This window comes from Lithobates pipiens, unplaced genomic scaffold (assembly GCF_037356315.1).
Source record: "Lithobates pipiens isolate NorthernLeopardFrog02 unplaced genomic scaffold, aLitPip1_a1.2 Scaffold_14, whole genome shotgun sequence".
NCBI classification, from domain to species: domain Eukaryota; kingdom Metazoa; phylum Chordata; class Amphibia; order Anura; family Ranidae; genus Lithobates; species Lithobates pipiens.
In genome coordinates, this window is record NW_027507728.1 from 3,638,046 (window position 1) to 3,650,980 (window position 12,935).

The 12,935-nt window shown below is 45.6% G+C and overlaps 1 protein-coding gene across 3 annotated transcripts in view; it reads left to right on the forward strand.

Moving 5' to 3' along the window:
* The window catches only part of GARNL3 (GTPase activating Rap/RanGAP domain like 3), a 372,751-nt gene that overhangs the window by 297,936 nt on the left and 61,880 nt on the right, over window positions 1–12,935 (forward strand). For all 3 annotated transcript variants that reach the window (XM_077479186.1, XM_077479187.1, XM_077479188.1), the window contains 3 exons: window positions 2,181–2,256; window positions 2,717–2,815; window positions 3,631–3,734. In XM_077479186.1, the coding sequence (XP_077335312.1) occupies window positions 2,181–2,256; window positions 2,717–2,815; window positions 3,631–3,734 (279 nt within the window). The remainder of the gene's footprint in view (window positions 1–2,180; window positions 2,257–2,716; window positions 2,816–3,630; window positions 3,735–12,935) is intronic.

Genomic DNA, 12,935 nt, shown 5'->3' on the forward strand with positions numbered 1-12,935 from the left:
GCCATTTCTGGTCTTCTGATTTTAGAGGGAGATCTTGCTGATGGGAAGTTTGATAGCATTTCTTCATGTACAAAAGGAGAATTACTACATGCACGCCCCTGTGGTATAGGTGCATTTGTGTCCATGTTGAACATGCATGCTACTGGCAACCAAAGGTGCAGCAAGTAGGGTTTTTTTTTTTTTGTAAAGCACCATAAGCACAGTTCACCAAAACACTGGTATGAATTGACCAAGTCAGGATGCCAAGCTGCCCTCAAGTTTACTTAAAATGCTTCAATATTTTCTTAGCCACAGAGCTGTAGCAAGCATGTAGCCAGTAAGGTCCCAATCTACATATATTTTCTGGATCAGTAATTTTAAACATATGAAGCTAGTTGGTCAAAATAACAGCCAAGCAACTGTTTATTTTTCAGGAGAGGCCAGCAGTCATGGCGTACACAGTTCTCTCATGGCAGGTTTCCTTTAAGATTATTTGCAAAGACCTTGAAAAAAGCAAATGTTAAAGGCATGAATTTGTTTTTCCCTTATTTGAATGTGTGTCATTCACATACTGGTGTACTGCTGGCTGGGATGCTTATATCATGGTTACCTCCCTATTCCCCAATACAGGATGTATATTACAAGTACACAGCATGTATGTTGGTTGTGTGCTGGGCAGCACTCCGCAATGTGATCTCAGCTGCTTAGCTATTCTCTTATGTAGATCACATTTTCTCATCACAAAATTTTACTAATCGGCGTTGCAAAATGGATAATGTGATCAGTCTTAGCAGAATGATATTTTAACAACACGATTGCAACATTTTTTCGACATGTTAAAAAAAAAATTTTTTTTAATTCATCAAGCATCAAATTTTACTTGGTAGCCTAGCCCTGGGGTCTAAGGCGACACTTTAGTTTTGAATAAATAATTTTACTTTCCTGAAAATTGTTAAATAAGGTATTAAGGCCTGATTCACAACTATGGCATTTTTAGTGCTTTTTGCATTTTGCAGATTTGCACTACAGTCCATTTAACATGGTTTCCTAAGGAACACGTTCTGTGGTGCAAATCCGCAAAATGCAAAAAGTACAAAAAATGCCATAGGTGTGAATCGGGCCTTAGATGGCATTGTAAGAAATGTGAGTTCTAAATGGTGTCCAGTCACAGTCGTGGGATTCATGTAATTTCATGGAAATGGGTACTTTATTGATGAATCTGTGACATTTACCAACAATGAAAGATATTCACCTATTCACCTATGTTCTTTCTTCTTCTATTCCCCCTATGTCTCCTTTCTTTTCCCCCTTCAATTTCCTCTTGTTTTTTTTTCATTTACCTTATCCTCTCCTTCTCCCTTGCCCTTATCCTTTTCCTATCCTTTAACTCTCTTCTCTTTTTTGTCTTTTGCACTCCATCTCTTCCTACTGCTTATCCCCCCTCCCTCTCACTTACAAATGCACACATACACACTTGTCCTCTAAACTCTTACTTTGATCTTCTCTTCCCTTTTTTCTGCTGCTTCATTTTATTCCTTTCCACTTCTTGTCCTCTTCCTCTCTGCCTCCCTCTCTTCTTTTTCTATGCCTTCCTCTTTTTTTTTTCGTTCTCTTCCTTGTACTCATCATTTTCTTGTACTCTTTCCTTTCCCTTCTTTTCTCTTCCCTTCTTTATTTTATTCTTTCATCTCCCCTCTTTTACTGCTTCTCCTGCCTTCTGTACCATTCCTCTCTGCTTTCTCTCTTTTTTTCTTTATGCCTTTCTCTTTTTTCCTCTTCATAATACCTATCATTTCCCCATCATTTATATTCTTCTTCCCTTCTCTTTCCTCTTTTTTTTATCTATTCTCTCCCATCCTCTACTGCTTCCCCTCTTCCCCTCTTCCACTCTTCCCCTCTTCCCCTCTTCCCCTCTTCCCCTCTTCCCCACTTCCACACTTCCACTCTTCCCCTCTTCCACTCTTCCACTCTTCCTGTCTCATTCTTCTTTGCCTTGCTTTCTTTTTCCTGGCCTATTCCTCTCTGCTCATCACTCTTCTTACCCTTCATTGTCCTCATCCATTTCCCACTGTTTCTCTCCGTCTTCCCCTCCCTCTTCCTCTGCTCTCTTCTGCTGACTCCTTTCCCTTTCTACCCACTTCCTTTTCCTCTATATCTTCCTCCTTTCTTCCTCTTCTGCTTCCTATTCCTCTTTTATCTAGGGCTCTGTGAATTTTAAATTTGGAGTTCTTTATGCCAAAGACGGCCAGTTGACAGACGATGAAATGTTTAGTAATGGTGAGTGCCGCCTGGGCAGTTTGTCTATGGTATGACATTTTTAGGAGTATAATCTTTGATATAAACCACAGACCTACGTCGTGTTACTGTAGTGGGAATAATAGCATGTTTCTGGGCATCTGCCACTGCCAAGGACAAAGACTGATTGTTGACTGGATGTGTGACTGTGTTAGTAAATACTCTTTCAGACTGGTGGTAAGCTTACTGCCCTTTCAAAAGCGATTTGTGGTAGATGCTTTTCAAAGGGTGGTATAGCAGTGGCTGGGAAGCTTCAAGAGGCAAAACTGCTGCCTTTTGACACCCGTTTCTTAAATTTTTTTATTTAACTTTTTTTTTTTTTTTATCATTTTTACCACCCCTCGGTGAAAAAGCCTTAAGAAAATTGAAGTTTATACATTTCTTTTTCAAAAATGTTTAATATATGAGATTAACACTCCATCTCTCATTTTTTTTTTTCCAGAAGCAGGAAGTGAAAGTTTCCAGAAGTTATTAAATTTGCTGGGAGACACCATCACGCTAAAGAGCTGGATCGGTTACAGGGGGGGACTGGACACCAAAAGTAAGTGCCCCTTTATATCATCTGGTACATACAGCTGCACCTGGCTTGATGTCAGGGAGATATGTAGCCACAGACCTAAGGTCTTAAAGCGGAGGTCCACCCTAAAGTGGACCTCCGCTCATCGGAACCCTCCCCCCCTCCGGCGCCACAATTGGCACCTTTCAGGGGGGAGGGGGGTGCAGATACCTGTACAGTACAGGTATTCTGCACCCACTTCCGGGATAGCTCTCTGCGGAAAGGGGCGTAGATTACGGCCCTTTCCGCAAGTGCCCCGCTGCCTGCTGGGAAACACACAGATCCCAGAGGCAGCGGGGACCATCCTTATTGCGCAGCGCGATTCGCGCATGCGCAGTATGGAACCGGGAAATGAAGCCGAAAGGCTCCATTTCCTGATTCCCATACCCAAGATGGCGGCGGCAGCACCCGACAAGACGATCTAGAGATCGGCTTCGGGTGCCGACATCGCGGGCGCGCTGGACAGGTAAGTGTCACTATTTTAAAAGTCAGCAGCTGCAGTATTTGTAGCTGCTGGCTTTTAAAAAAAAAAAAAAACACGGAGTCCCGGCGGACTCCCGCTTTAATTACTTTTTCTAGAAAATATGCATAGGATCAATGTATTCATCCTATTCTTACCAAGTTAAAACAAGCCTACTGTCTGCTCTGTGGGCCTGTGCAGGGGCCCCTCTAATGTACATTTTGTTTTATGGTCTTCAGGACAGAATAGCCAATAAATATGGATTATGTAGGAAGCTTTAAAAACTAAAGGGGAAAGATTTGTTTGACAGATATTTTATTTCATGCCCTTTCCTTTTTAGATGATACCACGGGAACACATTCTGTCTATACTGTTTACCAAGGACATGAAATCATGTTTCACGTCTCCACAATGTTACCATATTCAAAAGAAAATAAACAGCAGGTACGTCTTATGTTTCCTCAGCCAGCATTAGTAAAATGATAGTTGAAAATTTTTTTTTTTAATATTGTGCACACCTGTCTGACTCAATCCTGAGACAGCAAATGTAAAGCGTTCATCAAGAAAAAATACCAGGCTTTGCAAGTACAGAAAATAACCATTGATCTACCAGAAATCCAGTGTGCTCCTAACTTCCTGTTTGAGATGACAAAACCGTGTTTCTTTTGGTCTGAAATCTCAAGCAGTGTTGTCAGCCCTGCCTGCTGGACTACAGAACTTCACCAGTCTCGGGGTCTCTCTCATGCATATATATTGATTTCTTTCCCAGGATATCACAGTGCTGTTGCTTTGACATACATACACGCACTTTCTGTGAGGTTAAGGGCTCTTGGGAAATGTTGTTCTGGAGGTGTGCCTATTTTAACAGATACTGAGCACCTAGCAGCTGTCCCTGCAAAAATTTTAAAAGCGTGGTTATAAGGTCACAGGGGATAATAAAAGCTGTTTATCATTACAAAAAAAATGTATTTCCAGGACATGACCCAGATGAGAAGAGAGAGGTTTGGGGGTTGTTTTGCTTGCGTCTATATAGCAAGGTTACTTTGCGGCAAGCAAGGAAGCAAGCAAGGAAGCTGACACCTCTGCAGTATGTAAATGTGCTTTTACTGAACAAAAATGCTGTATAGACAAAACTATTACAATATTAGGAATACAGTACAAGACTGACAGATATATCAAGCAAGATGCCTAGCAAATAAGCAGAAATTATGGTCTGTAACAGTAGAAATATGGTTAAAAGTTACTTAAAGCGGAGGTCCAGCCTAAAGTGGACTTCCGCTCATTGGAATCCCCCCCCCCTCCGGCGCCACAATTGGCACCTTTCAGGGGGGAGAGGGGTGCAGGTACCTGTACAGTACAGGTATCTGCACCCACTTCCGGGATAGCTCTCTGCGGAAAGGGGCGTAGATCTACACCCCTTTCCGAAAGTCCCCCGCTGCCTGCTGGGAAACACACAGATCCCAGAGGCAGCGGGTCCATCCTTATTGCGCAGCGCGACTCGCGCATGCGCAGTAGGGAACCGGGAAATGAAGCCGAAAGGCTCCACTTTCTGATTCCCATACCCAAGATGGCGGCGGCAGCACCCGAGAGACGATCGAGAGATCGGCTTCGGGTGCCGACATCGCGGGCGCGCTGGGCGGGTAAATGTCCTTATTTTAAAAGTCAGCAGCTGCTGTATTTGTAGCTGCTGGCTTTTAAAAAAAAAAAACGCGGAACTCCCGGCGGACTCCCGCTTTAACGCCAGTTACTGTGTGTTTGTGATCTCCATTGACAATGAGGACTGAGTTGGCAGTTGCTGGAGAATCGGGCGAAAGTATCTTTTCCTTCAATGGCTGGTTACAGACTTTTTTTCCTCTTTGGTCTTTAGGCATGATGAGAGTCCTATCCAGCTTATGCCTGACAACGCTTTTATATGTCAGTTGTTTACCATAACAACCAACTGTTCCAACTGTCAACAGTACCCGCTGTTTGAGGACAACCTGTGTACTTGTTACCAAAGGCCTTAGTTTGAGAAGCATCCTCAAACAAACTCAACAGTAACCTGATTTCTGTCTCTATCCAAACAGACTGCTAGAAAAATCACCAATATATTTTATATCAAACGCAACACATTCCACCCTAGATTTTTCTGTTAGAATCCACAGAGACTAATATTTCGCACTAAACATTAATTTACATTGAATGCAACTCCCTCCCATATTTCTGCCACTGAGAAGGTGTTTCAGTCTTTGGCTAAAAGTTCATTAGAAAGTCCATTCTAAAGTTCTCTAGAAACAAGTCCAGGCTTGCAATACATGAAATGCCTTGCTCTCTACGCCTCTTGTGCTCTTCCATCAATCTGTCCGCCATGGAGCCACTTTTCTCTGGTCTACCTATGGATGAAATTGTAGACAGCCTGTGGAGTGGAAAACACAATTGGATTACCTGTTCATTCTAATAATAAACAGTAGACTCCAACCCTTCAGCTACAATCTCTCCTGTAGCTTCTTGCCTGGATCTCTGACTAACACTTTGCTACCAGCCTGTATCCATTTCGGCCCCTTTCCAAAGAACAACAATAGGGAGAAGAGGAAATATACTGATATTTTCCAGAAGATCACTGCTGTTTATTTTGGAAGGTTTGATGTTCTAGAGCAGGGATATGCAATTAGTGGACCTCCAGCACAGCCACACTTTCCAGTCTTGCTGAGAAGTATCCATTAACCAGAGTCCCAGACACTGTCCTGAAGCTGATTTGCCAATGCAAATATAACTTCAAACCTTCCTGCCAGATTCCCTCTCATTACTAGATAGGCTTCAGCTTGAGATACCTCACTCTTGGTTTCTATGTTATGAGAATCAGTAACATGGTACTTGTTAAACCCTGTTCTTACAGGAACCTTACTTAAATGCTGAACTCTGCACTCCAGGTGTGGAATCTGTGCCCCACCATCCTCTCATATGGTGTGCTTTTGGCTATCTACTGTACAGGACGCCAAGGTTGGGTCCTGGACGGGTACTATGTGGCGCCTATATTCGGGATGTGGTCCCTTTAAGGGAATCATGGTAGGCCTCAGGGGGTCACCCAAAAATGGGTGACAGATTCCGGGTATAGTTTTCGGGAGAAGACTGATTCGCGGTCCTCTCTATATTTTAGGAGAGGTAGTTGGGACCCGGAATTTGGGAGGCTCTAAAGTGACATTTGGGTGGGAAAAAGCCTCCCTCCCTGACCACAGGGGGTTAACAGCCTCCAGGAAGACAGCCTATAAGACAGGAAGTAGACAGAGAGGTGGTGGTGAGGAGAAGAAGGAGATGAACACCTGTCTGAGGAGCTGTCTGGCTGTGTTGTTATATTTGCTGTTTGCTGTTTTGGAGGCTGCAAAAAGATCTCTGCAAGGACTCTTTTTGGTGAAGACCTGTCTACAGAACTGTAGGTGCTTTTCTTTTTGTATTATTTTGTGCTGAAGACAAGCGGACTTTAATTTACGGTTTTCATATGCTGGAGAAAAGCTTTATTTTTGATTTATTCATAAATAAATATATTTTGGTTTCACCTGACAACAGTTTATGCACTTACCGTATATACTTGAGTATAGGCCGACCCGAATATAAGCCGAGGCCCCCAATTTACCCCCAAAAAACTGGAAAAAATTATTGACTCGTGTATAAGCCGAGGGTGAGACATGCCTGTCCATCCCTGTGTGTCCGTCCATCCCTGTGGGTCCATCCATCCCTGTGTGTGTCCATGCATCCGTGTGTGTGTGTGTCCATGCATCCGTGTGTGTGTGTGTCCATGCATCCGTGTGTGTGTGTGTCCATGCATCCGTGTGTGTGTGTGTCCATCCATCCCTGTGTGTGTGTGTGTGTGTGTGTGCATGCATCCGTGTGTGTGTGTGTGTGTGTGTGCATGCATCCGTGTGTGTGTGTGTGTGCATGCATCCGTGTGTGTGTGTGTGTGTGTGTGTGTGTGTGTCCGTGCAGCCTACCTGTGTCCAGCCTGCCTGTGTCCGTCCAGCCTGTGTCCGTCCAGCCTGTGTCCCGTCCAGCCTGTGTCCCGTCCAGCCTGCGTCCCGTCCAGCCTGCGTCCCGTCCAGCCTGCGTCCCGTCCCGGCCCGTCCCGAGCCGAGCCTCCGTCCTTCAGCTCTTCGTCGGCGGCCATTCTAGGATTCAAAAGCCGCGCCTCCGTCGGTGATAGGCGGAACACTCAATTTCCCAGCAGTCAGTGGTCCGCCTATCATGGACGTCCGCTCATCCTCATACTACGGACGAGGATGAGAGGATGTCCGTGATAGGCGGAACACAGACTGCTGGGAAATTCAGTGTTCCGCCTATCACCGACGGAGGCGCGGCCTTTGAATCCTAGAATGGCCGCTGTCTGTCTGCTCGACACGCTGATCGGGCAGACAGACAGCGATGACTCGAGTATAAGCCGAGGGGGGCACTTTCAGCCTCAAAAAAGAGGCTGAAAATCTCGGCTTATACTCGAGTATATACGGTAATCCCGCGGAGCTAGTATCCCCAAACTTCACACTACCTAGAATTTAACAACATAAATGCCTGTGTAAAGACCCAATCCCACCCTCTTAGTGTATGTGTGGGTGTAAGTTTGCGTATCTGGTCCTTCAAAAGCCCATTTTATCTCTCAATCAAACCAGCTGCCTGTGGAAGGTATGGGATGTGGCACAACCAGTACACTCAAGAATCTTTGGCCCATTGCTGTACTGTTGATCCAGTGAAGTGTGAGCCGTTATCACTTTGGACCTGTTTGGGACAACCATAAGCAATGACAAGTTTCTGGACTTGAAGAGCTGCGGCTTGATCTGCACGTTTGCAAGGATGAACAAGCAAAAAATCCTGAATAAGTGTCTACTGCTTCAGTTGAAGCTTTGCAGCTTGATCTGCATATTTACAAGGATGAACAAGCAAAGGTCCTGAATAGGTGTCCACTGCTTCGGTTGAAGCGTTGCGTATTGATATGCATGTTTGCAAGGATAAACAATCAAAAGTCCTGAATAGGTGTCCACTGCAGTGCAACAATATCTCAGTCCATTGTTTCCTCTGGGCAGTGGACCGATTAAGTAAATCTGCCAAATATCTGCAGGCGTCTTACCCCTCTTAATCAACCCAGTGGAGTACTATTTTTTTTTTGCAATGGCCATTGTCGCACTTCTCCACACACTGTACAGTTCCCTGTTACAGTCTTTATATTTCCATGGATATGAGCAATCCTCTCTGCTGTGCCCATTCATATGTCGCTTTCTGCCCCAAATGTCCAGATTTCCTGTGGGCCCAGTTGGCCAAGTTCATCAAGACAGGATCAATTTGCACAACTGCATTCACCTTGTTGATTTCATCTGCCAGTCTGTTATAGATCTCAAAGTCTGGGATCAGGGCACATGTGCGTCAGCATGCCCCACTTTTATGGTGGGGGACTGAGCTTCCTTCTAGATGTAGTCCCAGACGTCCTTGCCTCCCCACACCATCTTTCCATGAATCATCTATTGATTGAACTTTCATGTGGGCATCCAGGTTGTCAGTCCTTTAACCACTTGCTTACTGGGCACTTAAACCCCCCTCAGTCCCAGACCAATTTTCAGCTTTCAGCGCTGATGCACTTTGAATGACAATTGCGCGGGCATACAACACTGTACCCAAATGAAATTTCTATCATTTTTTTCCCACAAATAGAGCTTTCTTTTGGTGGTATTTAGTTACAGCTCGGAGTTTTATTTTTTGCTAAACAAACAAAAAAAGATGCAAAAAAAAAAAATCATGTTTTAATAGTTTGTTATAAAATTTTGCAAACGGGTCATTTTTCTCCTTCATTGAAGTGCGCTGATAAGGCGGCACTGATAGGCTGCATTGGTGGGCACTGATGGGCTGCATTGGTGGGCACTGATGGGCTGCATTGGTGGGCACTGATAGGCTGCATTGGTGGGCACTGATAGGCTGCACTTGTGGGCACTGATAGGCATAGTTAAGGCGGCACTAATAGGCACAGATAAGGCGGCACCGATGGGCACAGATAAGGCGGCACTGATGGGCAAAGATGGGCACAGATAAGATGGCACGGATGGGTGGCACGGATAAGTGGCACGGATGGGTGGCACGGATGGGCACTGATAGGTACCACAGATAGATGGGACTGATGGGCACTGATAGGTGGCACTGATAGGTGGCTCTGATAGGTGGCACTGCTGGGCACTGATGGGCGGCACTGCTGGGCACTGATGGGCGGCACTGCTGGGCACTGATGGGCGGCACTGGGGTGCAGCACCTTTGAGGCAGATTGGGTGGCACTGTGGGTGGCACTGTGGGGTGGCACTGTGGGGTGGCACTGTGGGTGGCACTGTGGGGTGGCACTGTGGGCATTATGGGCACAGACGGGGGGCACTTACTTTTACTTTGTTATATTTCAGGATGGCACTGCGGGAGGCAGGTGGGCACTGGCAGGTGGCATGTGGTGCCTTTCATTGCTGGCCGTGATCGGGACTGATGTCCCGATCACGGCCGCCGGTGATCGGCTTTTTTTTTTCTCCTCGCGCTGTCAGCGCGAGGAGGAATAATAGCCGATTACCGGCTCCGTTCTATCACATGATCAGCTGTCATTGGCTGACAGCTGATCACGTGATAAGGGGTCGGGATCGACCCCTTACACGGATCGGTGTTCAGGCGAGTCTCACGGACTCGCCGATCACAGAGCGCGCCGCGCGCGCCCCTCAGGGGGCGCGCAGGCCGCTCGTAACCAGGACGACGTCAATAGACGTAGTCCTGGAAATCTAGGTCCGCGCTAATGCCGTCATTCGGCAATAGCGCGGTACCCAAGTGGTTAAAGACCGCCCAGCTGTCAGTGTAGATAGTGACATAGTAAAAAGGATCCCCCTGAAGAGTCATCTCTACAGTTTTCAACTCTGCATACTGACTGGACCTTCCAATTCTGGTCTCCTACAGGACTGTGACTGTAGTCGAGTTATAGGATGCTGCTGTCCATTGGCGCCCAAACGAGATGACTATGGCTGAACCATCAGTGAACCACGCTGACTCTTTCATGTTTTCTGACAGAGACCCAAAGGGTGGGGCCTGCAGCACAGGAATTTCCCCCACCATACAGTGACAGGTACATATAGGCATCTGTGTCCTGCTGTCACTGTCCCCACTGCTATTACAGGAGACTCACCTTCCCCTTATAAAGGATAAGGAACCCCCCAGTCCTTTTTTCTGATTCTCTCTAACTCCTCCCCAGGATAAAAGGATTTGGGTTTGGGTTCATGTGTAGTCTAGGGAATTGGTTTGGGGCTAAAAGCAGGGCCGGATTAAGAGCATCATGGGCCTGGTGCTAAGGATTTTGGTGGGCCTTCTTATGGAAATAAAATGAAAATGCAAACAATGTTTTGCTAAAACAAATTAAATATACTCTCACCGGTAACACCAGCCGCTCAGCAGCATTACCACCAATACCATCTGTTATGCGGTCTCTCACCAGCAGCAACATAGGGTGACCACGTTTCCAAACTGCCATTCAGGGACAAATTCCCCCCCCCCCAAATGATTGGGGTGGGGGGGTGATGTAGTCTTGGGGTTGACAGGGAAATCGGTGGCGGGAGTGATTTGTCGGGCAAATGGATGGTGTTAGCACTTAAATCATCCCGACACCATACTTGATATGGTGTCGGGATGATCAAATTCCATAATTTCTATTACTACATTGTAATATATAATAAAATAGTTCAATGCATCATAATTACCACCCATAGCCTGCCACCAGATGAATTGTGCCACTTGTCAACTATAGCCTGCTGCCAGATACAGTGTGCCACCCATAGCCTGCTGTCAGATGCAGTGTGCCACATGCCACCCATAGCGTGCCACCAGATTCATTTTCCCACTTGCCACCTGCAGCCTGCCACCAGATACAATGTGCTACTTGCCACCCGCAGCCTGCCACTTCCTCCAGGACTCTGCCCAGATGGGTAGAATGGATGGGGTCTGCATAGTCAAAGGAATCCCTGGAGCCTACACCCCTCCTGAGCCGGGATAGTGTGACCATGTGTGAATGCCCAGGGGTATTGATCAGACCAAGGTCTATGGAAGGGGGGAGGGGGGGGGGGGGTTAAGATGCAGTTCTATTGATATATATTAGTAAATAGGTATAAAAGAAAAAGGTATGGTGGTACCTCACATATACACCTTCATCTGTCAACATTTGTGATGAACGTTTTTGGAAAACGTTCCAAAAAATTATAACAAAGGAATATATATATATATATATATATATATATATATATATATAGTGTGTTTGTAAAATGGTCCAAATACATTTCTTCAATATATCTTCATGAAGAAAAAAGTACAAACACTGTGATTCAAAGAAAATGGCAAATATTATCCTTCAAATGATACTCCACCACAAATTGTGCATAAGAAATGCAAACTCACCAGAGCCTTAAACTAAAAAAGCCTTGTGAGAATAATGGATTTCTCACAACCAACAGCGTAAGTGGAAACAATCCCTTTATTCTTGAGAATCAAGCAGTATAGCTCGGGAAAAACGTATGAAAAATCATAGCGCGATATGTTTAGTGCCAGTGTATACAAGCAGATATTTAATGCGGCATACACTTACATTGAGATGTGCTATAAGTTAGCTCCGACATGTACAGCTTAGGATAGAAGTGCACACTGTTCTACCAGCAGCGGCGTGCATTTCAAAACACAAGGGTTAGGAACCAGCAAATCTAGATATGACATCAGTGGAGAGCGGACCTGCAGCCTCTATGCATTTCGTGTTACACACATCATCAGGAAGCTTGCAGGTTTCTGCTGCATTTTCTGACAGTGAGTCAAAGATGCAGCATGCAGGAATTTTGGTGTTCTTTTAGAAAGTGCAGGAAAAACATGCAACCTAATAGAAATCAATAGAACTGCGGGTAAAATGCAGGAAAACTGTGGCTACACCAGCAATCAGCCAAAATATAGCAATTTAGCGTGAACCCACTTTAAGTGGTTGTATACTCATTTTTTTTACTTTTACGTACAGGAAAGCCTTATAAGTTAGCACCGACATGTACAGCTTAGGATAGACGTGCACACTTATAAGGCTAACTCATAAGGCTTACCTGTAGGTAAAAAAAATATCTCCTAAACCTGTACGGTTTAGGAGATATTCCCCTCGGTATGCGCCGCGGACTGCAGCGGCGCATGCGCACAGGGGATTCTCGGCTGAAAGCCCGACAGTGGCCGGACCCGGCCGGGATGAAATCTCCCGTGCGCATGTGCGGGAGTGACGATATCGCGGCTCTGGCCACTCACAGTGCCGGAGCCGCGATACCCAGAAGAAATGCAGAGGGAGCATGTCGGCTCCCTTGGCGTGGATCGGACCAGATGTCGGGGCATCGTTCTAAGGTAAGTATTTCATAATGAGCTAGTATGCGGTGCATACTAGCTCATTATGCCTTTTCCTTTGCAGGTAGAAAAAAAAAACACATCTGCGGGTTTCCTCCCGCTTTAAAAGCACAAGGGACCAATACTACAATAGGCTGATCACACAATTCTAAACACTTTGGCTGCAGTTATAATAGCTACTGCTGGAGGAAAAAGTTAGAGGGGGAGAGGGAGAGAAGGGAGGTAAGAGTCACTGTGCTCACACTTAGGTGGTCCCTGCAATCT